Raw genomic sequence first — 26,000 nt, 5'->3', positions numbered from 1 at the left:
AGGAAGACACAGGTAATTGGTTCGGCTTGCGCGGCACACCATCTCTTGCGCGATTTTAGTCCACTGACTTCAAACATCTTGCCTCGACGGTCCTGTACGTCGGCTACGAGGCTTGCACATTTTCTTCGATTTTCCCAGAGCAAAGATTGTCTGGTGTCTCTTACATTATCCCGTGTACAATTCCAATCTGAAGCGCACTTCTTGAACTAAAAAATTTACCACTAGTTTCACGGCTATATCAGGTTCGTGGCTTTGCGAGGGTTTCACTGTTATTCGACATTTGACACTGTAGAAGTGAATATGGTATGTTTAACAAATCGATAAATAACTTAGCGAGATATACATGAACGCTTTATGAAACCTCAAATTTGTTGCCCAGTACATAAAAAGGTAGGTATTCGAAGGTGTAATCATTATTATTATTTCTAAGGAAACCTTTACCTTAAAATACTGAGGAAGTAAGTCGCCTTAGCACTTTTCCGGCTCCAATTTCGTTCCAGTTGCTCGACCTGAAAATTCGCATTCTCTAGGAAGGTAAAAAGTCTGATCGACTTAATACTAACCGGCAAGTTAATGATAAGTTGTAAAAAATATAAAACTAATTTCTTCTCGAGATCGTCGAGTGTAAACAGATAGCGTCGAGCAACATTTGCTAAACATTATCTCCATTCTCTCATCATGGTTTTACCTCGGATTATATGCATTTAAGCGGAAAGCTTATTTTGCGCCGGTTATCACGAACTCAGTGCAATGTTTAATGAAGGTATGGTATCCGCAGCAAGCAGATTTTATAAATACATGAACCAAAAATCGCATTAAAAACAGGAAGCTGAAAGCACGGTGTGTCGAACAATAATGTTACGTCACTGAGTTGTTAATTGGAGAGCCAATAGGCTAAAAGATGTACTTACACGTGACCGAACTGTACACGGTCTGTGATACATTATTTTTTTCGGGAGTAGAATGCATATGGCTTAATGAATAAGAAAAAGGGAACACGTTTCCCTTTTACAGTCATGAACAGAGTGCAGAAACTGTTGTGATGGTCAATTCAGCGGGACCTGTGCTTCTGTGCAGGAAGTGACAAGTGGCACTGGACAAAAAGAGTTGAGTATTGCGTCGACTTGGCTCTGTGAGTGGCTTTACGTATCAGGCGATATGTCAGTTGTTGTTGTTTTTTTTTGGCAGCCTGAAGTTTACTGACTGCTAGGCATACATGGATTCTATGTTTGCACTTAGGAAGACAAAGATTCTGATTGAGTTCACCTTAACCAGGCTTAAAATGTAATTTGTAACAAAATATGAAACTCAAGTTCTTCTCGGGAAAATCCGGGCGAGAGCTTTTCTGTAGTAGGAAAACAAACTTAAACTAAGCGTCGTACGACCTTTGTTTAACATGGTTTCGATTCTCTCACACGCGACTTTGCCTCGGGTTATATGTGAAAAGGATTAGGTTATTTGAGTCGGTTTTTATGAATTCAATGCAGTGTTTAACGAGAGTATATATATGGTATGTGCAGCCGCAAACAGTATTTTAAGAATATCGCAATATCAATTAAGGTAAAAAGGAAGATACTTGGTGTGTGTGACCACGAACAAATATAATGAACGTCACTGAGTTGTGACTCTCACTGTTAACTGAATCTCGGGAGCCAATCGGCTAAAAGATGAACTAACTCGTGACTGAACTGCCGGATACGGTCCGTGACTATCCGTGACAAGTGACAAGTGACTCTGGTTAACAAAAGTTGAGATAGCAAGACATATTGCGTTGTGTCTGTGACTGGCTTTGTGTATCACGCCATATGTCAGATTTTAATGTTGGCAGCCTGAATTTGCTGACTGCTATGCAAAGCTTTACAGTCACAATGGACTCAATGCTTGGGATTTATAGATTTTATTCATGAAGCCTTGGATGATTTGAATGATTCATTGAGCCATTCTGAGAAGTGGTGACAGACAAATCAGGCCATAGAAAATCTTTAGTTGTTACTTCCGCCTAAGGGCGAAAGCTAATTTCTCTTCTTCTTAGAAATGTAAGGAAGGTTTAGAGGTTTTGAATACATGCTTAACAATTAGGTGCCTCTTACTGGGTGTGCTTTTTCGCTTCAGTTTTCGACCTCTATTGGTGAACGTTTGATTGAAAGTAAAATAAATATGGTGTAGCTAAAGTAAATCAAAGTCGCCCGAAATTAAGACTGACCTCGCGCTTAATTTTCTCGTGATACCTGAGTGATAAGAGTAAGAGATCAAAATCAAAGAAATAACAACTGTACCGTAAATCAGATCTAGTGACACGTGACTGAATTAAGCAAGCATTTCATTTAAGAAGATTTGTTCGTAGAGCAATTCGCCTCAAGGTCAGACGCATAAAAGCCGTGACATGTTCAAGATTGTCTATAACATTCAAGCCGTCAGAGTGAGAGACAATTAGAATACGATCAGCATCAGTACCTGCAACCACGTGATATGATTAAGTCGATCTAAATCGAAAACACCATGAGTTAGTTTTGATTTGAGTAAAGATGCAGGCGACAGGAGGTTTATTTTAGCCCGATCTTTTAAATTTTCGATCAGCTGAAGAACAACAGAGATTTAGGTAAGGTGAGCAAAAGCTTTTCTGTACAATTTTTCTTGAAAAGCTTGATTATGGAGGTCCAGAAGTACATGTTATCTACTTCCGCCTTTTAGGAGAAGCTGGGAACTTTTGGCGCTAGGATAAGTTTTATTCTAGATTAAAAACGGTAGTTTCATCGTTTAATTGTGGAAAGTTCGTCGCTTACTAAAGGAAGACACAAGTGATTGGTTCAGCTTGAGTGGTACACCATCTCTGCCGCAATTTTAATCTATACTTTAAACATCTTGCCTCGACGGTCCTGAAGGTCGCCTTCGAGGCTCGCACATTTTCTTCCATTTTCCTAAAGCAAAGATTGTCTGTTGTCTCTTGCATTATCCCGTGTACACTTCCAATTTGTAACGCACTTCTTGAACTAAAAATTGTACCACTGATTTCACGACTGTAACCACTTCATGGGTTCACGACTGCTTCACAGTTATTCGACATTTGACACTGTAGAATTGAATATACTTTATTTTAACTCATTAACCACTTAGCATGAATACATGAACGCTTTATGAAACCTAAACTTTTTTGCTATGTAGAATGTGAGGTATTCGTAGGTACAATGATAAAGTTTTAATTAAAGGAAAACTATGCCGTGCATGCAGTGAGCTGAGAGCGGAAGCAGCAGGTTTTCTCCAATTTCTTAAATTCGCATTCTTTAGAAAGATAAAAGGTCTGATCGAGTTAATATTAACCAATTTTAAGGTGTAAGTTGTTAAAAAAAGTAAAACTAATACTTTCTTCTCGAGACTAGGCGAGAGCTATGTATAGTAAGAAAACACGCTTTTAGATAGCCTGGAACAACATTTGCTAAGCATGGTCACTATTCTCTCATCACGGTTTTGCCTCGGATTATATGCTTTAGCGAAAAGCTTATTTGCATCGGTTATCATGGATTTAATGCAATGTTTAATGAAAGTATGGTATCTAAAGCAAGCAGATTTTATGAACACACGAACTAAAAATCGCAGTAAAAACAGGAAGCCGATAGCACGGCGTTTCACCACGAACAATAATGATACGTCACTAAGTTGTTAATTGGAGAGCCAATAGGCTAAAAGATGTCCGTGACAATCCGTGACAAGGGCAAGTGACTTTGAGACAGCTAGACGTATTGCGTTGTGTCTGTGACTGGCTTTGAGTATCACGCCATATGTGAATTTGATGACTGCTACAAGATGTATGCAAAGCTTTACAGTCACAATGGACTCAATGCTCCGGATTTATAGATTTTATTCATGAAGCCTTAGATGATTTAAATGATTCATTGAGCCATTCTGAGAAGTGGTGACAGACAAATCGGGCCATAGAAAATCTGTAGTTGTTACTTCCGTCTAAGGGCGAAAGCTAATTTCTGTTTTTCTTAGAAATGTAAGGAAGGTTTAGAGGTTTTGAATACATGCTTAACAATTAGGTGCCTCTTACTGGATGTGCTTTTTCGCTTCAGTTTTCGACCTCTAATGGCGAACGTTTGATTGAAAGTAAAATAAAATAAGACTAAAATAATATGGTGTAGCTAAAGTAAAACAAAGTCGCCCGAAATTAAGACTGACTTCTGGCTTAATTTTCTTGTCGGTGATACCTGAGCGATAAGAGTAAATGATCAAAATCAAAGAAATAACAACTATACCGTCAATCAGATCTAGTGACACATGACTGAATTAAGCAAGCATTTCATTTACGAAGATTTGTTCGTAGAGCAATTCGCCTCAAGGTCAGACGCATAAAAGCCGTGACATGTTCAAGATTGTATATATTATTCAAGACGTCAGAGTGAGAGCCAATTAGAATACGATCAGCACCAGTACCTACAACCACGTGATATGATCAAGTCGATCTAAATGGAAAATACCATGAGTAGTTTTTATTTGAGTAAAGATGCAGGCGGCAGGAGGTTTATTTTAGCCCGATCTTTTAAATTTTCGATTAGCTGAAGAACAACAGAGATTTAGGTAAGGTGAACAAAAGCTTTTATGTACAATTTTTCTTGAAAAGCTTGATTATGGAGGTCCAGAAGTACATGTTATCTACTTCCGCCTTTTAGGAGAAGCTGGGAACTTTTGGCCCTAGGATAAGTTTTATTCTAGATTAAAAACGGTAGTTTGTTTAATCGTGGAAAGTTCGTCGCTCACTTGAGTGGTACACCATCTCTGCCGCAATTTTAATCTAATACTTTAAACATCTTGCCTCGACGGTCATGAAGGTCGCCTTCCAGGCTCACACATTTTCTTCGATTTTCCTAAAGCAAAGGTTGTCTGGTTTCTTTCGCATTATCCCGCAGCACAGCGTGTCACCATGAACAATAATGATACGTCACTGAGTTGTTAATTGGAGAGCCAATAGGCTAAAAGATGTACTTACACGTGACCGAACTGTACACGGTCTGTGATACATTATTTTTTTCGGGAGTAAAATGCATATGGCTTAATGAATAAGAAAAAGGGAACACTTTTCCCTTTTACAGTCATGAACTGAGTGTAGAGACGCTATGCGTTAACCGTGATGTTCAGTTCGAGGGAACCTGTCCTTCCGTGTAGGAAGTGGTAAGTGGCATTGGACAAGAAGAGTTGAGTATTGCGTCGTGTCTGTGACTGGCTTTGCGTATCACGTGATGTGTCAGTTGTTGTTGTTTTTTATAATTTTGGCAGCCTGAACTTTACTGATTGCTAGGCGTGCAAAGCTTTACTTATCATGGATTCAATGTTCGAGATTTATAGATTTTGCTGAATTAATTAGCCTCTGATGAACTGAATGATTGAATGAGCCATTCTGAGAATTAATGACGGACAAATCAAGCCGTAGAAAATCTTTAGTTGTTAATTCCGCTCAAGGGCTGAAGCTAATTTCGCTTTTTCTTAGTAATAAGTAATGGTTACAGGACTGAGTGGAGTCCAATTCGGTCTGTAATCATACGAGTGATTAACAAAATCGGACGACCGCGTAGCGGGAGTCCGATTTGTTTAATCACGAGTATGATTACAGACCCATTGGACGACACAAAGTTCTGTTACCAATTAATCATAACTTTAACAAAATTTGTGATATATTAGGCTTTTTTTTAACCAAAACACAAGAAATTGTGAGATTTTTTTTGCTGGCAGTGAAAAAAAAAGCAATTTAAGCGCGCGCGTGATGACGCATACTGTCCTATTAAACTGTCCAATTAAGGCTGAAATCAGGGCAGTTGATAGCCAATCAGATTTGACAATTTTGTTATAGTTATGATTATTATTATAATAATAACGCGAATATTTATACAGGATACCTATCAGTTCTATTAAAAAAGACCTGTTATCAAAAGGGTCCGGTAACTAAATCATGGATAACAAAAAAAAATGAAAAATAAAATCGAAAGTGGACAATAAAGTGAAATAACACTAAGAAATCTAAGATTCAAAAATCAAAAGCTGTAAATATTATTGACTTATAAGATTGAAAAAAGTTGTGAATTATGGAATACTATTGAAAAAACTCTTTTAAATTTCTCTTAAAAAATAGCCTTTAATTTAAATTTCTTAAATGCCGATGTAAAGTATTGTAAACTAGAGCCCCTTGAAAGGCAAGACTTCTCTATCCAAATTCTAATTTGGCTTTGGGAAGTTTTAATGAACACCTCTTGTTTGTAGTGTCAATGTTGTGTTCAATTTTTGTAAAATAATTCCTTTAAAAGGGGTACAGACGTTAGTGTGCTTTTTCGCCTTACACTTTTCGATGTCTGAGTGAACGCTAAATTGTGATTCGTTTTTCAAATAATAGAAGCAGCAATTAAGCGTTCTGCAAGTCAACATATGTAGATCATGGCATGCATTAAGGATTTTAATTTAAAAAATAAATTGTGGACTTGAACACGGGTTTTGGTGATCTTACGATGCCGGATTTTGGTTTTGATTTTGTGCCAAAATCTCTATTTTCTTGTAGAGTTGTGATACAGCCGCTTTTCTAGCAAACGATAATATATTATTAACCTATCTTTCCTCTGATAATTGTCAATAATTAATTTACTTTTGATATAATCTGTATTGTTGACAAACAGATTGATCCCGCGATGTCTGGAGAACCTCCTGAAGCCAATCGGGAACAAAAGACAGATTCAGTTCCTCCCCAACAGACCGGCAGTGCCTCGGTTAGGCGCTATGTGTCGATTGCCCCATCAGGTGGGTAATATACTACTACTACTTTGAATTCTGGGCTCTATTAATCGGGCATTCTTGTTTGGGACTTTTTTAAGACGAACTGCTGATGTTACTTGACTGATGTTACTTGACTGACTGTTGTTTCTTGCTGTTATATTGTATTGTTATTTAATCACTAGTCTTAATTTTTATGAATTGTAATTATCACACGACATGTCTGAAAACCAGCTTGCTGAGCCATTTACCGTACTCTCCCTATATACATATATACTCCCTATAATGACCTCTATGGGGGGCGGCTCTGCGTGAAAGGGATACATTTTTCTAGCTTCAGACCTCACCAGTTGACGTATATTAAAATGTACCAAAATCTGTCATTTCGGTTTGTAAGAAACACTCAAACGGCTAACAGCCCATTTCATGGTTTTGCTTCTTTTTTTGAAAAAGTGGAGACAACGTTCTGGTATTAAAGACAGCGCATTTACAGCAGTTAAAAGGAGTGCAAAGTTCTGAAAGACAGTACATCTCCTTTTGGAGCTTAGATCGTTATAGGGGACGGAAAACACCATTCTTAATGGATGTCATTTAGCTGAGTGTTCCTTCGAGAAAGCAATAGAACAAAAAAATCATGCCCCTTATCCCCAGAAGATGACATGAATAAAACAATCACATGCAGCTGCCAGCTGCTACCTTAGATTACTGAAGAACAGGCTTAGAAGAATAAAAACATAGGAATAAATTGACGCTGGGTATGAATTATCCCAGTTGGTATAGTATTTGACTTTGAAAATACCAGAAGTGACTAAAATCAATATTCTCCTAACATTATCTGGGAGAAAGTTTTGGGAAGCAGTGTGGTCGAGTGGTCAGCGCGTTGGCCGCCCAATCCGGCGGTCCCGGGTTCGAGTCCCGCTCTGGCGACTTGCTGGATTTGTTCACGGTCATCCCGAGTTCAAATCCTCGGCCACACTTGTAAATAGCCAGCTGGTTGCCTCCTGCCAGTTGGGGTTTTTAATCCTGTTATGTTGTATTTGAATTATTTGTTTCTAAGTATTTTAATGGAGTGCCTGTAAACTAGCTGGATAAGCTAAGTGCACTTTCCACTATAAACAAGCCTTAAACCTTTCTTTTTAAACCTTTTTTAGTATCAATACGTATTCAAAATTAAAGGTTGTGGGAACAAATAAAACGATCGCGAAAGGAAAATGCTTTGATCTTTTAGCAAATCAAGGACACCCAACGAGAACATAGTACAAAACCACTTACACATAACACTGTTAAACGTGTTTGGTATTTAAACGGTAGATATAGGCATATTTTTATCCCCTAAAAATTTTTCATCTGTTCGCATTTCCACCTGAAAGTCTAGTGATCCGAAAATTATAGGGATCAAAACTTACCTTTTCGAAAATTTCAGCCAGGAAAAAGGCTCCCTTAAAATTCTAGGTGACCTTTTGAGGGTAAAAATCGGTTAAAAATGGGCAATTATCCCCTTTTTTAGATGTTCGAAAATCCTAGGAGAGACAGGCAAGCAGGAAATTTTACAACAAGTGTTTCGAATATTCTAGATCTCAAATCGTCTTCCGAACAGATATTTTCCGAAAATTGACGTTGGGTGCCCCTGGCAAATTCTCTGAACTAAAATTTTTCTAAAGAAATGTAAGGATTAATCAGTCTGGAGAACTTTTATGTAGATTTTGGCTTAATTGGTTTATTTTTCATCCTTAGTTCCTCAAGGACGTTTGGGTACTCATGCAAACTTGCTTCCTCTTGGAGCGTCATCAGTAGGTGGCCCCCAGGTAGATGTAACTATAACGTAAAAGTAAATGGTTTAAGCAAAGGAGCTGTCGTAAGGAGGCTTAGTATTATTATTGTGGTAGTCCTGAATAGGACAGTAAATGCCGACAGTAGCTGACTATTCGGCAAACTGTGCGATAATCATGATCATAAAGTCATTTTTATTTGATTATCGTCAACTGTAGTTGTAGATCGTTGTACAGTGGTAAGTTGTCGGTTAACCCTTTCACTACTAAAAAGAAATATTTTATATCATACGCGGATCCCCGTCCAATGATTATTTTATTACTCGTGTCCATCATATAAAATCAGAAGGAACTTCACTCTGAAACTCTAGTCGTAACCTCGGCCGTTGACGCTTAATTGTACGTTGTCTCAGTCGGCTAAACAACCCCTGGCCCAGGCCTGAATTTTTTATGTATTCTGACCGATTTCGCACAGGCACGTGCTGTTTGTTTGACCTTGTTCAAGTTTTATTAAAAGAATAACTGAAAGGTTTAAACGAAAGTCGAAGAAAATGGTTTTTGAAAGGATGATGTAAGTTATCTTGCATGTTACAACTGTCGGACTGCAAAATTATAAAACAAAACCAAACTCGTAGTACGTCACGCGAATCGCTTGACTCTGTTTCTTCACTTACATACGTTTCTGCTTTTTTTTCTTTTGGCCAACGCTATTAAAAAGATTTAGTAGCGAGTGACAGGAAGCAAACACTTTTTCATTTAAGAATAGCACTGGGTAATAAGGCATCGAAGCGTAGAAAGCTTAATCTTTGCGTAAAATGATACAATGGAAGACCGTGACGCGCAAAAGTAATGCGTGACTTTTTTGAGATTGCACCTGACAAGACGTCTAAACTGGGAACCAATTAGGATTCGATTAGTCTTACATACAACCACGTGATACAATTTATAAGTCGGTGCCATGAGAAAGAGAGATAGTTTCGTTTTAAGTAAAGACGCCCGCGGAAGGAGGTTTACTCTTCGTTTCATTCCAGTCCGATCTTGAGGAATTTGAACTGAGACTAACTTCATTGTAACGGTAAGGGGATGGAAAGTTTGTGTGCCCCCAAAATACACGTAGTACTTCCGCCTTGTGGAAGTACAGTTGGATAGGCTTTCAAATCGTCGGTACCCGCACTAGGACGCTTTATGAGAGACTGCAGTTTGCAGTTACGCGTTTGCAGTTTCACGTTGCCGGGATGTCAAATTTTAGCAAGGCGTTCATTGTTTAGTGCCTCCAAGTTGTTTTTCATCAAGTCGAAGTTCAAAAAGTCAACAAACAAATCGCAGCCGGATATAAAAGGTGCCCTTAAACGTGAAGCTGTACAATGTTCGGCAGCAAAAAACCTTGCCGTAAATCACTAACCGCCGGAAACCTTCCTGCCGTTCAAACGTGAATAGCAAACTGCAAACGGACCGCAAGACTGTGGTCACGTGAAATTTTGCAGTTTGCGGTTTTCCATGAAAAACCTGATGCTAAAGTTCTGTAATAAAAGATCATGGCACTAAGAGTAATGCGTGACATATTTGGGATTGTACCTAGGATACGATCAGCTGTACATGCAGCCACGTGATATAATTACCTCGGTATTTAATACGAAATGCCATGAAAGAGTTTCACTTTGAGTAGACATGAAGGAGGCAAGAGGTTTGCTCTCCATTTTATAGTAGCCCGATCGTTTGGACTTTCGACTAGCTGACTAAAGAAACAGAGATTGAGTTACGCGAAACTGTAGATCTTTTTCAAATTTGAAGAGCTTCATGAGTACTTGATAACTACTTCCGCCCTATTGAGAAGCTGGAATGCACTTAGATAGGTTTTAGGCGAGATCAAAAACTTTTAGTTCCCAAGTTTAATCAGGTCAGATCGCTGACTGGAGAAAAATGTGCTAAATGAGCGGTACATTATTTCTAGCGCGATTTTGATCTGATACTTCGATCAAATACAAACACATCGGCGATACTCGATACTTGAAAAAACTTGTTTATGCAACCGCATCAAACTGAACTATCGAACTACAAAAAAGGAAAATAGAATCCACGCGCAAACATCCGATGTTTTTGAGCCTAAGCGTCGGACGCTTCGGCTCAAAGTTCTGTGACCGACTAACCACAACTTAGTCACGTGCTCGAAAACAAAGAAAATACATTAACATAATTAGAATTCGCGGGGAAAAAGACACGAAAGTGCATATCAGAAACAGTGATATTTGTTAATTTCAATACTTTTTCAATATTTTGATATTGAAAGTTTTGTAAAATAGACAATATGTCTATCTTAAGTTATAATAATTATTATAGACATATAAAGAAAAGAAACCTTAAAATTGGTCAATAGGTCATAATGAAAAAGGAAAATAATTCTCTTTTTCAAATGGTCAGTGCATAATTTAGAAACGTTCATATGCCAATTTACAGATTTTGCATGATACAAAATATAGAACTTTTAATATTTGAACTTCATAATCCAGACCATTCCATATATTGTGTGGTGTTACAATAAAGACTTTCATATTTGCAATTTCCAAATTTTGCGTATTGTGAAGTATGCAAGGAAATTTTAAATATTTAACGTTCAGAATAGAGAGAAATTCTTTGTTTTACATTGTGGACATAATAGAAACCTTGATATTTGCAAATTCCATATTTTCCACCATGCAAAATTTAAAAATGAAAGACAAATACTCTAATTTATATGTTACTGATTCCTTGATTTTTGATTCCTTGATATTTGCCATTTCAATATTTTGCACGATGCAAAATATAGAAAGAGTACAAATTCTTTATAATTTTTCATGTATGGAGCAGAAAAGAGAAACCTCGTATTCACCAATTCAGTTTACATGTAGATTCTGAATGATGCAAAAATATAAGAATTTTGATATTATATAGAAATTTGGATTAACTATTGCAAATAGAATGGCTACGTATTTGTATGATAGTTTCATTTTATTAAGAAATACCAGAATCCTTTAGGGTTTTGCTTTCTTGTGCAAATTAGGGCTACCGCTTCTGTTATTTAAACCTCACTGGGATTACCAAATTTAAATATGAAAGAAAAAACCAAATGAATTCCCGTCTTAGTAGTAAAAAGACATCATTGTGCAAATGGCCCTTTCCAGTTTTTCCTTAAAGCAAGTTATAGAAACTTGGATACTTACCATTTATGAGGAAATATCTCATATTTTATATGGTGCACTAAGTAGATGCTTTGATAATTGCCAATTTAAATATATTGAACGATGCGAAATATAAGAAAAATCACATTAATTTTGCATTCAGAATCGAAAGAAATATATATTTTAAATTTTTTACAAAGACGAAACCTTGTGAATTGGCAATTTCCAGATTCTACAAGATGCAACGTACAGAATTTTTAATATTTGACTGGCAAGATATAGAAACTTTATTATTTGCCAATTTCCATATTTTGCACGTTTGCAGGATTTTGGAGGAAATCTGGGACTGAGATTCGAGAAATGAATTGATGAACATAACACAGGATTTCGTATTTTTGTGATGCGGGATTCGGCAAATGTTGTTTCAGAGTACTGAGATCTGATGTGAAAAAAAAGGAAAAAAAAAAGGGTTTTCATAATACAAGTCAACCACTTATTCACCGACCCTGACACGTTTCGATATTGCTTGTATACACTTGTCCTATCCAAGTATCTGTCACTGAGTCCTCAGAGAAGAGCGAATCGGAACCCTTGGTATCATTAAATATGAAACAGAAACAAATTAGCCTTGCTGTTGGATTTATAGAACTGACCTGGATCAGGACTGAAACGTAAACTTAAGTAGCATGAAAAAGCATAAATTATTGCATATTGAGAGATAGTAGCCCTCGGTGCAGAAGTATTTGTTGGGGGATCAGTGTGCTTTTTTTGGCATATAGTCGTCATGCAAATGGTGCTCTAGAATAAAAGAGTGTTGTCAGTTTGTAGCTGTAGGACGAGAGTAGACTAGACATGTTCTGTTAATATCTCCCGCGATCTATTGAAATAGATCTGACATAGAGCCAAAACCATGTGAATGGTTGTTGAGTCCTTCTGAGCTTAGTTCGCTGCAAATACAGCCATTCTTACATTAATCACCTGATCTTTCATATAATAATTGTTTAAAAAAGTATATGTATGTATCGTATCCATAAAAAAATCTATTTTTTTGCACTTGCATGTTGACGACCAGATTTGTACCATGTCAGGAGAGGCCCTGGAACGCTCTCAGGAACAGAACACAGCTTCAGCTCTTGATCAAACAGCCAACAAAACCCTGAATATAGTTCTTAATGCAAACTGCATTTCTTGGGGTAAGGACGTGCTTTGGGACCAGTCATTACAGGGAGAGAGGAGCTGTAGCAGAAACTCCGGCAAAATTTTCCATGTAACAAAAATCCAGCCCTTTGACAGGGCTGCACCGGGAATTCACGTAACGTTGCGGTGACATGAAACGAAGTGGAGAAAAAATACTGCCACGAGAGGAGTGCCGAAGGCGCCACTTTCTAGGGTGGGGGGAGGGGGGGGGGGGGGTCTGGTTGCATGCCTCCTGGAATTTTTTATTGAAAATTTAAGCACACTTAGATACAATCTGGTGCTATCTTGATGCTTGAATTTAGCAAATACCAGGATTCCAAATTAAACATGAAAATACAAATAAATAAAAGTTGTGGTTGTCTTCAAATAAGTGATTAAAAACGTTTCAAACTCAGCCATTAAATAGGGAGATTAATAGAGTCACTTTTATGACAAAAAGCAATTGTCGGATCCAAGTTGATAATTTCTCTTATAGGAAATGAACAGATAAACGCTGTGAAAAAAAATTATCTTTTTGGTTAGGGATGAAGCTGACGTGAAACTGTACAATTTTTGGGCAGATCATCAGTAAACTTCAGACAAATAGAGAAAAGTTATCTTGCCACAAAGTTCTGTTGCATGATATCATGACTGTAACTTAATTTCTGATTTTCAGCTCCTCTGCAATCAAGGAACCTTTTCCCCACATCTTCAGTATGTGGCCGTCAGGTAAATATAACGAGGTTTAATTTTAAATTAAAATACCACTTTCGTCCTGGTAAATAGTTTAAGCCCATCAGTTTTGTTACGATTCGGTTCACTATAGTCTTTTATGAGCGAGTCTTTCGGGCGAGCGTGGTCCTGAGCAGGGCGCCAGTTAATGCATGTACCTGGCTGACTTTTCAACATCCGTGCAAAAGTCGCGATCACTTGATTCAAGATGAGACGTACTAGGCATTGTCTTTGATAGAACAATCTTGCTATAGACCTTATTTGTTATCAAGTGAGCCGCGATGTTACTAGCAGGAGCACTCTGCATCGAGACCGATTAAGCTTAAATCAATCACCGAACAATTTATACTAAAAATAATTAATGATCTGCTGAATGCTTTTAGGAACAAATCCCAGTTTCTCCGTGTTATCAACAAGTGGCCATCAATCCCCTCATCGTACCACCAGGTAATGTATGAATATTAAGATTTGGAATTTTAAATAATCCTTACCAAAACTACATGTAGCAAGATGTTATTCACATAACTAACTGCCACCTTCCCATCCCAACATGGTATACATGCAATATTCAACAGCACATTAAGCCATTGCAGGAAAGAGAACAAAGTTTACTGTAGGATATTCAGAATAGAAGAGAAAAAGCCCTGTTTCCTGCCCCTGTATATTTAACAATTATCCCTCGAGACCGAATAGGCTCTGAGTAAATAGCCCATTCGGCCTTCGGCCACATGGGCTATCGACTCAGAGGCAATGAGGGCGAAAGGAACCAACTAGTTGGTCAAAAATATCGAGACAAAACAACTTTAGCTAGTTAAAGCTAGACTTTAATCCCTATTGGCCACAAAAAGCCGGCGCTTTTCGCTACTAGTGGGCTATAACATATAGCCTAGTAGTAGCTCAACCAATCAGAATGTAGCACGGATGATAGACCACTAGTTGGATTTAACTAAAACGGAATACCATCTTTGTTAAGTTGTCAGTGTACTGAAGGAGAAGCTGTTGATGCCCACCTCTTTTAATAGTACATTTGAAGCCAAGATAGCCAGCAGGTACTCAATAAACCTAAGGTCATACAGGAAAACAGGGAGTAGAAAGAGGCTACAAATTCCTTAATCCAACGACCAATACTTAAATAACGACTTATGGTTAAAATGACGCTGGAAACAGATGTTGCTAGATTTGACTTGTCACACAAAGTGCAACTGCATGCGTGTAGTTTAACCTATCCTTTTGATTCTCAGGTCAAACTAGAGCCACTCAGCAACCAGTCCTGTTCCTTCCTTCTCAATTATTAAACGGCGTACAGGTATATTTATACTTGGTCATGGTACCTGGTAGATGTTTTTGAAAAGCCCAGTCGACTATTTTGTTCTTTTTTGCCAGTTCCAAATTTCTAGCCCCTAGTTGAGGTATCAGGCGTGGTGTAACTGAAACATATTTACTGATCTTAAAGTTTTAGTTACAATTTATCTTATAAAACAAGAAGGTCGAATACTTTCTGAAAACGAATAAATAAATCAATTAATGGATAAATAAATGAATGGTTTACTTTAAGGCAAGGCATATTCTTCATATTATTGCAAGTATTATTGATATTGCAGGTAATATAATTGTTATTGATATTATGATAATATGATGTTATTGTGATATTATCATGATATATAGAGTATATTACATGGCCATAGAGAAATTTCGTACCTCCAAGCGTTCATGTAATATTGATGATGATGATGATGAACTTCATTCACGTGTCGATGTATTTAGCTGACGCTAATTGTGGACACAACGTAAAGATAAAATAAATAATGAATAATATGATAAATAATAGATAATAAATAATAACTATTCTATTTATTATATAAACACCAATGGAATATTAATCAATTTCGCTTTAATATTTTTGTATTAGAGAAGACGAATGTGTCAAAACTAAGAATGGAACAAAGTATACAGCCTATAAAGCGTGAACGAAATACAAATTCCTTTCCTTTACAGTGTAACAAAGAGCTATCCTAAAATATATATATGCCTCATAGAATTTTACATTTTGTAAAAAGTCTGCTGTAAGCAAGGCTATTTTTAGACATCAAATCCAATGTTGCTCTGCATTTATTAGTTCCATTTAAGAAAAGTTCAGTGCTAAAAACTAAGGACCTGGCAAAAACTATAAAGCACTATATAAGATATAATGGCAAATATTAGAAACAAAAGTTAGCGTAAAGGTTTCTCATAGTCATTTCTTGACTACCTTATTGTTGAACTCACTGTTCACAAGATCATGATCAATTTTCTTGGCTGCTTCCACTGTCTGACCCAATGCACATCACTCGGCGAAACTTTTTCTTTGGCTGCTCAGATTTGGAGCTACTCACTGCACTTGCTACGCGTCTATAATGTTGATGTTAAAAAACACCCTCCTGTAATTGTATTGCCAAAAAACATCGTTTGCAGCTGGTTTTCATGCACTGACGAAGTCGAGGAGCTTGCTGCAAGCTGATAGTGTTGAAAAGGTGGTGCGCCGACCGGAAAGTGAAACGCAACTCGCGAAACCTGTAAAACTTCACGATTCGTCGACGCCGTGCTTGACAGAATATTTGAAATGTTTTCCATCTGTCGCTCTCGTTGGCTGCTGTAGTTGTTTATTGACTGGAGGTTTTTGTGACCGGTTATCTGTATTATCTGATTTGGTTGAACGTCATTATCCTGTAACTTTTGCACTGTGTTTTTCTCCCGGTATGGTTTGTATTGGGGGGAATATTCCCCCCCGGTTCGCACAGGTCTTTTAGGATACTGTTAAGTATATTTACTCCCATAGCCTGTGCATTAAGCCAATTGCAGTCGTTCTACTGCCCCTGAACAGAAGATTTGGGTAGAATATTATTCAGCCACACAGTCTTCAGTAGCGATTGTGGAGAACTTGTTCCCAAGACCTTTTTTTCAAAGACAATATCAATTTCTTCTTCTAAGAGAGCAGTAGCTTCATTCGGCTTATTTCTTCGGCCTTGTTTTTCAGTTCTTTTTGCTTCGCTTTCATTGCGTCTCTCAATCTCGTAAATTCGGGATCAATGAACAGCCATCTCCCATATTCGCGCCTTGTAAGATAACGGTCAACGCTTGATTAACTTGGCAAACTGTGTGAGACACATGATCATCACAAATTTGGTTTATCATCAACTGTTTCTATAAAGTCTTGTTAATAAAATGGTTGTCAGTCAACCTTTTCACCCAGAATTGGAAATAAATCTATTTAGTATATACTAAAACGATGGATAGTGTTTTTCGCGAGCTCTGATTGGCTCAATCAGTGAATATCCTGCACGATTCACTGATTCACCTCCAGTTCCTCCGAACGAGCGACGCCAAACTCGCGTAAGTTGCGAGCAAAATGCCTTCCCGGTTTGCTGCCGTAACAAACAAAGCAATTTCACAACTAATCGAGCAAGCTGTTCCCGAAATACACGAAGAAGGTGACGGGGTAGAGCTTTGTCTTTTTGACTTGAATTTATCGATAAAACCGGTGAAAAAGTTTTTTGTTTACGGTGTAAGAGAGTACTTAGCTTGAATAGTGATAATTTCCAACTTTTTTACATGTTTTATAGTATTTAATTAGTTTCTTTTAATGATGTAATTTAGTTTTCAAGGTGTCCCCAATTAGTGCCAATAGGCACTAGAACGATTAGACACTTTAATAAAGGTTATGTATGTATGTAATGCAAATTAAGCTTAAGTCTTGCGTTACTTTATTAAGTTGACTTGTTCATAAATAAACTTAAAACTAAATCTAAAAATCTTTTTTACAGAATGATTTTAAATACAAAAGAATTCACAACTCCTTTTGAAGAAATTTCCCTGCCAGAGCTAAACAAATGCCTCCAAAAGTTTTATTGTCGGCAAGAAAAAGCGATGAACGCGGCCGCTCGGTAATTGCGCGCCAAAATTGTAATCGTTGGCAACAGTAAATGAGTTAATTATCTCACCTCAGTGTCGGTGGCTAGTGGTGGATTTACCTCGCCGCGAATACCCATCACTAGCCACCTCCACTTCGGTGAATAATTGTTATATATCACACGAGAGCCTTATCTAATAATTATTTTTTCAATTTTTCCAAACTCCCAATACACTGCTTACTTCTATAGAGTTTCCCGACGTCTTCAAAACATTCCTGATCCTCAGCTGTTTCAGGAGATGTGAAGGCATTTAAAGTTTAAGATTAAAACGTATGTAGACAATGCAACTAAAACCTACTAAAGAGACCTTATGAAATTAACGTGGATAACCTTTCCCTGTAATACAACTTTAAGCAGGAACCCTAAAGCAACACATATCTTATTTCATTACTTATATGATTTAAACTGGTGCCCTTTTGATTTCATACTAGAAGTTTGCTGTATTCTCTCAGTTTTTGTACAACGATCGACAACGATATTCGCGTATTATTTATTTACCGTCCGGTTTAAAAGTCGATGTTTTTGTTGCCTTAACAGTCGACTGTTAGTGTAAGTGGGGCAGCCTTACCTGAAACGAAGAAAGAACCTGGGGCTCTAACAGGGAAGAGTGTTACGGACAACAGCTTTGTCCAACTTACCTTCAAGTGTAGTGAGAATGATTTAGTTGCACTGAAGCGAGCAAAGAAAGAACCTGGAGATCTAACAGGGAAGAGTGTTGTGGTGTTGAAGCCTTGTGATGTTGTAGAAAGGGATGGCACAGTGTTGATGCCAAACACAATTGAAATGGCTCAACTTAAAAAATCAGAAAAAGGACAGTTTAAAACAAATGTGCAGATTTCCTCAAAGATGACAGAAATGGACATAAAAAGGATATTAGTAGAGACATTTCCTTGTCTCGAAAGTAAAAGGTAATTACATAATATACTGTTATACGGAACGATCATGGTTAAGAAAACTTAATGTATGGTAACTTGTAAATGAATGACTGCCGTCTCTTTACACTAGCTGGCCCTATCCTTGGCATCTTCGAGGACCAGGTGAGGTTAAATTGCAAGACAGTTTCGCCAGTATGCCAGCACAAGCGGAAGATGTGGAAGATGAAGCAACAAATTTCTCGCTTTTTTAGATTGGAATGAAATTCGCCGGAATCAGTTTGATCTTAAAAGGGATATTTTCGTGCTTTTTTTATTGATTAGCTAACGAACAATATTAGCCGTCGATAAATGCTGGGGGCCTTGTTGACGTGGTTGTACAACAATGGTCTTATCACTCTGGGTTTTCTTTGCACAAGTAATCAAAGAAGCTCACAGTACAGTCTGTCCGATTTGCTTAGACTTTTTGTGATGGTCACAAATTACCCATTATAGCCGATGCTTCATTGAGGACTACGCATAGATATATTGAATATAATTATTTTTTGACAAAAAGTATATACCTAGGTGTTTCCTTCCGTCTGTTCTTCGGCATCTTTAAAGTCAACTATTTCATTCTTTTGCCGATGTAGGTTCTATTGTGCAGGAGCAGCTGACAATCGAACAAAGTTAGACTTCCATGGAGCGCGTCGGATTTGGGATGGACGTCTTATAAAGCAGAAAATAAAGGGAAACTCAGCTCTATATATTTTTGCTGAAGGGGTAAGGTTTCCATAAAAAAATAAATAAATAAATAAATAAATAAAACATCTTCACCCTTAATTTTTTTTAATAATTGAAGGCTTTTTAGTTCATGGGAAGGATTAAAACTGAGACGAATTAGTTATGTGATGAATTATCATGGAGCAGCTCCAGCACCGAGGCTATCCGAAAACATTACCCGGCTATACTTCTATAAGATAAATTGGTTCTGGGATACTCATCCTTTATGGTCCTGGCTGAGAGAAACAATCCTCCGCCAAATCCTTAAAACACCCATGAACTTCCTTTTCCCTCTGCAATTTTGAGATGTGCTGATCGTGGACTATCGTGGCTACAACCACATCGTAAAGGGGAGGCGGGAAACGAAAGTGTTACTCGGTTTTTGTCTGAGACTGTAGGCCATCACTGCAAAAAGATCGTTGGGGCCAAGAAATTGGAAGTGAATAGAACACGCTATTAGGTAAAGTAACTGACGTTACGTAAGAAACCCACAATGAACGGGTGTGCACTGCATTGTCATGGACTAGAATTATGTGGCTTGCTAGGGTTATGTAATAGTGCGGAGTCCCCAGTAAAATTTGCCTTTAGATGCCGTTCTTGGCGACACACTTGAATCTTTGTGCCCAAGCTGAAGCCAACTAGTTTAGACACACTCAGTGCCACCACCAAGTATACCAACTACTGACAATAGCAAGAGCGCAGCCCTGAGATGGGGTGGCCAAACCGAATGGGTTCCCCTCTCTTGGCTCCCACCCAGGATCTAGGAATGGAAAGGAAGCCACGAAGGAAAACGACTCCAAAAAAAAAAAAACCGTCCAAGGACAAAGAAATGAGGGGTGTTGGATAAACCTTCGTAGGATTACTTGGTGCGGTGGAATGACGGGTTGGCCTTCAGTATATATCGAGTTACGTAAACCTAGTTTTTTTGAATCATGAACCCCATGCCCGAACTACGGAGATGGAAATTTACAATCAGGAACAGATGGCAGCCTATTTTTCGATTTTTAAACAACGTTTGGGGCCAGCTGTGACCATAACATGGAATGACTTGCTTTAAACGGCGTTATTTGAAAAAAATTTTCAAGAGCAAATGCCTTTAGGGTACTTTTGAGTCTTGTGACGGTGCAGTTTCGTAGTGCAGTGGCATAGCTATCTCTCTGTCTTACGATCTTTTCCATGTCCTTTTTTTGGATAGTCTTCTTGTCTAATTTACGCTACATATCTTGGCAGATGGCTTTTGTGACTTCATTTTTTATGCTGTTGTCGCTTTGATGATTGTTGATAGTTAATTTATTATTTTAATAATGTTTTCTGTTGACACAGAATTCCTCAGTAGAAAGACAGCCTCCTGAGCAGTCTGCTGCTTGTTCAAACACGGGGCCACTCCTACAGTCACTGAAGACTAGTGCGGCGACAGCAACAAGAACCTTTGTAAATAATGCGGCATCGTTACCTTTCGTATCAACAGGTAGTGCACTAGTATTTCTTAAAACTGAAATTTCAAGCGCTTCTTCCCAGGGAATCAACATGTGGGCCAGTCGTATCCCCCTTATCAAAACTGTACATTACTTCCGTTTCGCAGACACCCAAAGCAGTAGCCAAAGTAATAATAGTAATTGTAAATAACTTCGCGGCTAGCGGCAAACCGCTCGCTTGCTTGGGTTTCGCGTGCAGTAACTTTGCAAAGAAACTAAGAGACTGCTCGCAGTCTAACTTTATTTACATGATGTAACACTTTACAGTACTGCAAAAGCTTGTTCATCTGCGGCAACAAGTCATTTACATTCATACCTGAGCAAATGAACGTTATTACTGACTTATTTACATTATAATCGTTAGAGTTCGTGAGAGGTTTTATCCCTTCCAAAATCAGTCTTTTTCCGATGTTAGGTTCTATTTCTTTGACTCAGTTTAAGAAAGTCTGTCGCTGTGTAATTTTCTGGTTCTCAGCTTCAAGTGTACGTGGAGAGAGCCTTGTTGCAACCCAGCTAGCCCAGAATGCTTTTCGTACGTCATCACTACGTGGCCCTCAGGTAAAGTTAAATCCTGGTCTTGTTAAGATAAAGGTTAAGTTCCTATTTTTTGTTAATTCCGTTGTTTTCCACTACGCATTACGAAGAGAGGATAATTAACAATGATGCTGAGTATCTTATGAAGAATTATGGAGATCGAGGCGGATAACACCCTCCGAGATCTCCATAATTCTTCGTATGATACGAAAGCCGAATTCAATAATTGTTTTATTATTCATTCAAAATAATTCCTTGTTTGAAGACATGGCTAAAACATGCTTACCTCCATCGAAGTTAAGTTCATCTTCGATAGTGCACGTTTACAGTAGGGTTGGTCAGCTCCGCAAATATTCTCCAAATAGCAGATGTCGCCCTTCGAGTTGTCTTCTTGCTGTTCTTGCCATGTTTTTAGCTATTGTTTCGCCTAGTTCTTACTCTTGAAACGAGTGAAATGTCCGCCATTTTTTTTTCACAACCAAAACAACTTAACCTCGTCCCCAGGTCTTCTCGGTTAACGGTGCATTAACCTGCAAGGAAGCTTCACTTTTGGTGCCATCGGTTGATTAATCGCAAAACTCTTCCAAATTTGGTCATCAGTAGCTGGTTATGGTGAATTATGCGTGTGCTGTTAGCCAATCAGAATCGGGCAAATATTTTGAATGAATAATAAAGCTTTTTTATGCTCCCTTGGCATTACCCACCGTGCATAAAATTATGCGGTTAATTGGGCCAAGTTTGAAAATAATTTGCACAGTACGTCCTATTCAAGGGAATTACCTTAAACTGACTCCCCTAAGGCCAATGTTGCACTCATAACCTCCCGAGATAGCTCGAGATATTCCCGTCACTAGTTGGTTTAATTATTGGCTTGCATTAAACCTATGAAAAAATGATATTTTTGTAATAGTAAGTAGATTTAGCGTGTAGCACTTCTTGATTTTTTTGCAAAGGCACAAGAATTGATTAAAAATTGTTAGTTAAACCTCTATGTATCACGCGATGGCCTGTCTCACTGTCCCAAAATTATCATATCTCGGTGAGCATTCGGAAGTCAGCCAAGCGCGGTCATTGCACGCGTGCTGAACAAGAATGCTGTATAATGACAGACTAGAAACAATAGACAACTCCCAAAGCACAAACTCAGCCAAAACGCTAAAAATCTTCAATGTTTACTCAAGTTTGGGCTTATAGAAGATAATGTCACAGTTTTTCAATGACCATGAAATTCAGAGTCCGGGTAGTTAGTTAATCAATTGTGGCCCTGAAAAAAATTGAAGGAAAAAAAAACTACGAATTTTTAAGAAAATGCTTTTTTCGTGAGAAGCACTCTTAAACGCTGACAAACGTCAAGAAATAGCGAACACTATAATTTCTATGTTTGCTTTGCTCGAAATCGCGCACATTTACAAGGCCCTAAAGCGTTTTGCTGACTTGCAAGGACCCACCTGTTATAGCGATGCCCAAAATAAAGGGATGAATCTCATAGTTTATTAGATATAATCCGTGTAAAGTTTGCTTATCATTTTCGCATAAATTATGACCTAAATTTGGAAACCGCTGAATTTCTCGAATTGGGTCTTTGCGATTTTGGTGAAACTCTGTTCGCGCAAGGCACTAATACGCACTATGTGTAGCCGAGAGATTTTCACGAAAAAATGCCGGCAACAGCAGATTTTCGACTCAGACCTCAAAGGGGCGTGGCATTATAACCACGTGAAATTTACTCCGATCGCCAAAAATTTTATGTTATATTGTAGATTGATCTATATGTTATCCCTTCTATATGTTAGACTTACGATAAAAGTAAAGGTGGGGATACCAGAGAGCTTCAAAGTAGGATGGTACCCCCCCCCCCCCCCTCCCAAAAAAAAAACTGGGTCGAATCACCTTAAATCTTTTCTTTTGGTTTCAAATAAACTATTCTCGAAACTGAGAATTAATGTTGTGATCAAAGCCGTGTAGATAGAGGAAATGAGGGGTTTTGGATAAACCTTCGCGCCAAGATTACTTGGTGCGGTGGAATGACGGGTTGACCTTTAGTATACATCGGGCTAGGTAAACCTAGTTTCTTTGCAACATTAACCGCATGCCTGAACTGCGGATATGGAAATTTACAATCAGGAACAGATGGCAGCCTATTTCTCGATTTGTAACAACGTTTGGGGCCAGCTGTGACCATAAATGGAATGACTTGCTTCAAAACGGCGTTATTTGGAAAACATTTTCAAGAGCAAATGCCTTTAGGGTACTTTCGAGTCTTGTGACGGTGCAGTTTCGTAGTGCAGTGGCATAACTATCCCTGGGGGATACTCCCTATGATGGCCTACAAGGGGAGGCTCCGCCCGAAACGGGTATCTTTTTCAGGCCTCAGGTATATAAAAGGGTAGGGATTTCACTAGTTGAAGTATATAAAAGGGTGGGGAATTCTGTTATTTGGGTCGATGAAAGGGCCCAAAAGGGCTAACAGATAAATTTTATGGCTTTATAAAGTCGAGAAAACGTTCTATTTTTGTGATTGATCCCTATTTAAGAGACAGTGTATAATTTACAGGAGTTAAAGGGATGCAAAGTTCTAAACAAGGTATGCGAAAGGGATACCTTTTTCGTTAAAAATGGTATATAAAAGGGCAAGGGGTTGGACCTCGGGGCGAAGCCTCCCCGTATAAACATTTCTTGAGTACTACCCCCGGGTAGCTATCTCTCTGTCTGACGATATTTTCCACGTCCTTTTTTATCTTCTTGTCTATTTTACTCGACTAATCTTGGCAGATGGCGTTTATCACTTCATTTTGTCCTGCTGGTAATTGTTAATTTCTTTTTTCTATAATGCTTTCTGTTGAAACAGAATTTCACAGTGGCAGGACAGTCTTCTGACCACTCTTGCGGACAGATGTTAGAAACTAACAACCAGTCCCAAGTCTCAAGTCAACCACTCATTACATCGGTTAATCCTAAGTCAAGTAAGAAACCTGCTGCTTGTTCAATCACGGGGCCACTCCTAGGGTCACTGAAGTCTAGTACGGCAAAAACAACAGCAACCGTTGTAAATGCGTCATCTCTACCCTCCGTGTCAACAGGTAATGTAGCAGTATTTCTTAGACTTTAGAGCCCTTTTACCCGGAAAATCAACATTTGAGATTTTAACTTCTTATTTCCGTGTAATTCTGATCCTTAGGCTCAAGCATGCGTAGAGAGAGTCTTGTTGTAAATCGGCCAGACAAGAATGCTGATTTCACATCATTACGAAGTAACCCTCAGGTAATGTTATAGATGAACTATCATTGATCAATGAATTTATTATATGATTACGTCACATGGTGTAATAGACCAATGAGACTTGTCATTAATATTAAAGAATGCGAGTGGTTGGTAAATGCAAGTAGTAGTCAATGTTTAGTCGACTTGTGCGGCTCTCGTCATAGAAAACTGAAAAATGTGGGTTTTCAGTGATTTCCTTAAGAAATTCACGTGTAATCTTGCTTTTAAAGGAATTACGTAAATAAGCCCTTTGTTAAAAAAAAAAAAACCATAGGAGAGATATAAACGGTCTTGTTCCAAAATAAGACTTGTTGCGGGCGACAAGAGGAGCCCGCAATCCTAATATCCGGGTTGTTATTACGCATGCGTCTCGTGTATGTGGCCAGCACTCATTTGGACTTCCACTATGAATGAATGGAATGCGCAACACGAATGTTGGACCTTCTATCACTCGTAATCTGATCACGCATGTTTTGACTATCTGTCACGTGAAACTTACGCAGTGCAAAGCGATGAAGCAAAAGCGTTTTGACCTTCAATCGTTGTCACCAGCACTCCATAATCTTTGGTTATTAGAAATTACTATTTGCGGGCGACAAGAGGAGCACGCAATCCTAATCTCCAGGTTGGTATTACGCATGCGTCGCTTGTATGTAGCCACCCTTCGTTTGGACTTCCACCAGGCGGTGTGCATCACGACCCACAAAGGTTCATGGGTAAAACTGTTACTGTGCCTCATTTCAATCGTGACACGGTCGAGTTCGCATCTCGTAAGAGAACTGAATCAAACCCAGGGATCAAAACACTGCTGCCTTTTCCAAAAATCATTACGGAAGAGAGCGATTTCGAGAATTTTCAAGATCTCATAGTGGCCTTAGATGCTTGCTATTGGCTTCATAAGGCAATTTCAAGAAGTTTATCGCGGTTCGGAGACGATCGTGCGATCTAGCCGACTTTGAGCGGCGACTAATTTCCTGCTTCTCATAAGATTTTAAGTACTGTTTGGTTTATATGTATGTTTTTATCTCATAGTGAAAGAGATCTGTAGTTCATACCTGGATTTGCTTAACTAAAAAAAATTCGTCCATTAGAAGTGCATATATATTTGATGGACTTTGTTACCGGCAAAGCAGGGGGAGCGCGTGCAAACAGCTAGGTGAGAAATCGTCTCTCATAACAATTTTATTTTCATCGACAAGTTTATATTATTTTGAAATCCTGCCCGTTTGAAAACCTTATGCGCAAATAAATCTTCTATCAGGCAAGGAGAAAACAGACCGAAAGAGCCGAACATACAACCGCAGAAATAAACAGTGAAATAAACCACGATCTTGTCTGTGCGGTCATTGAAGTGAGCGCAGTATATCGATTTTGTTATAAAGTAAAACCTAACCTCACAGTTTTAAAATCCTGTATGATGTTGTCTGGATCTTCGATAATGGTTTTGTGTTTTGGTAGAGAATTATAACAATTTATTCCCTCACATAACTTTACACGAAGACTTGCATACATGTAGCACACACCGCATGCAAATTATTCTAAAGTCACGCTTTCAGTTTCCGCACTG

General features: G+C 38.3%; 1 protein-coding gene across 1 annotated transcript; it reads left to right on the top strand.

Annotated features, from left to right (window-relative positions):
• Positions 1-1,046: 1,046 nt before the first annotated feature.
• On the top strand, positions 1,047-24,481 carry LOC140921990 (uncharacterized). The gene is made up of 13 exons (XM_073372010.1): positions 1,047-1,106; positions 6,657-6,777; positions 8,485-8,555; positions 12,747-12,867; positions 13,527-13,579; positions 13,966-14,029; positions 14,824-14,888; positions 18,067-18,437; positions 19,034-19,163; positions 20,487-20,631; positions 21,114-21,196; positions 24,021-24,252; positions 24,351-24,481. The coding sequence occupies exons 2-13, from the start codon at positions 6,669-6,671 to the stop codon at positions 24,443-24,445; spliced, it is 1,539 nt and encodes a 512-aa protein (XP_073228111.1). The 5' UTR covers positions 1,047-1,106; positions 6,657-6,668; the 3' UTR covers positions 24,446-24,481.
• The last annotated feature ends 1,519 nt before the right edge of the window (positions 24,482-26,000 follow it).

This window comes from Porites lutea, chromosome 12, assembly GCF_958299795.1.
Source record: "Porites lutea chromosome 12, jaPorLute2.1, whole genome shotgun sequence".
Lineage (NCBI taxonomy): Eukaryota > Metazoa > Cnidaria > Anthozoa > Scleractinia > Poritidae > Porites > Porites lutea.
The sequence above is the reverse complement of the archived record's forward strand: the minus strand, read 5'-3'. Positions and strand labels throughout refer to the sequence as shown.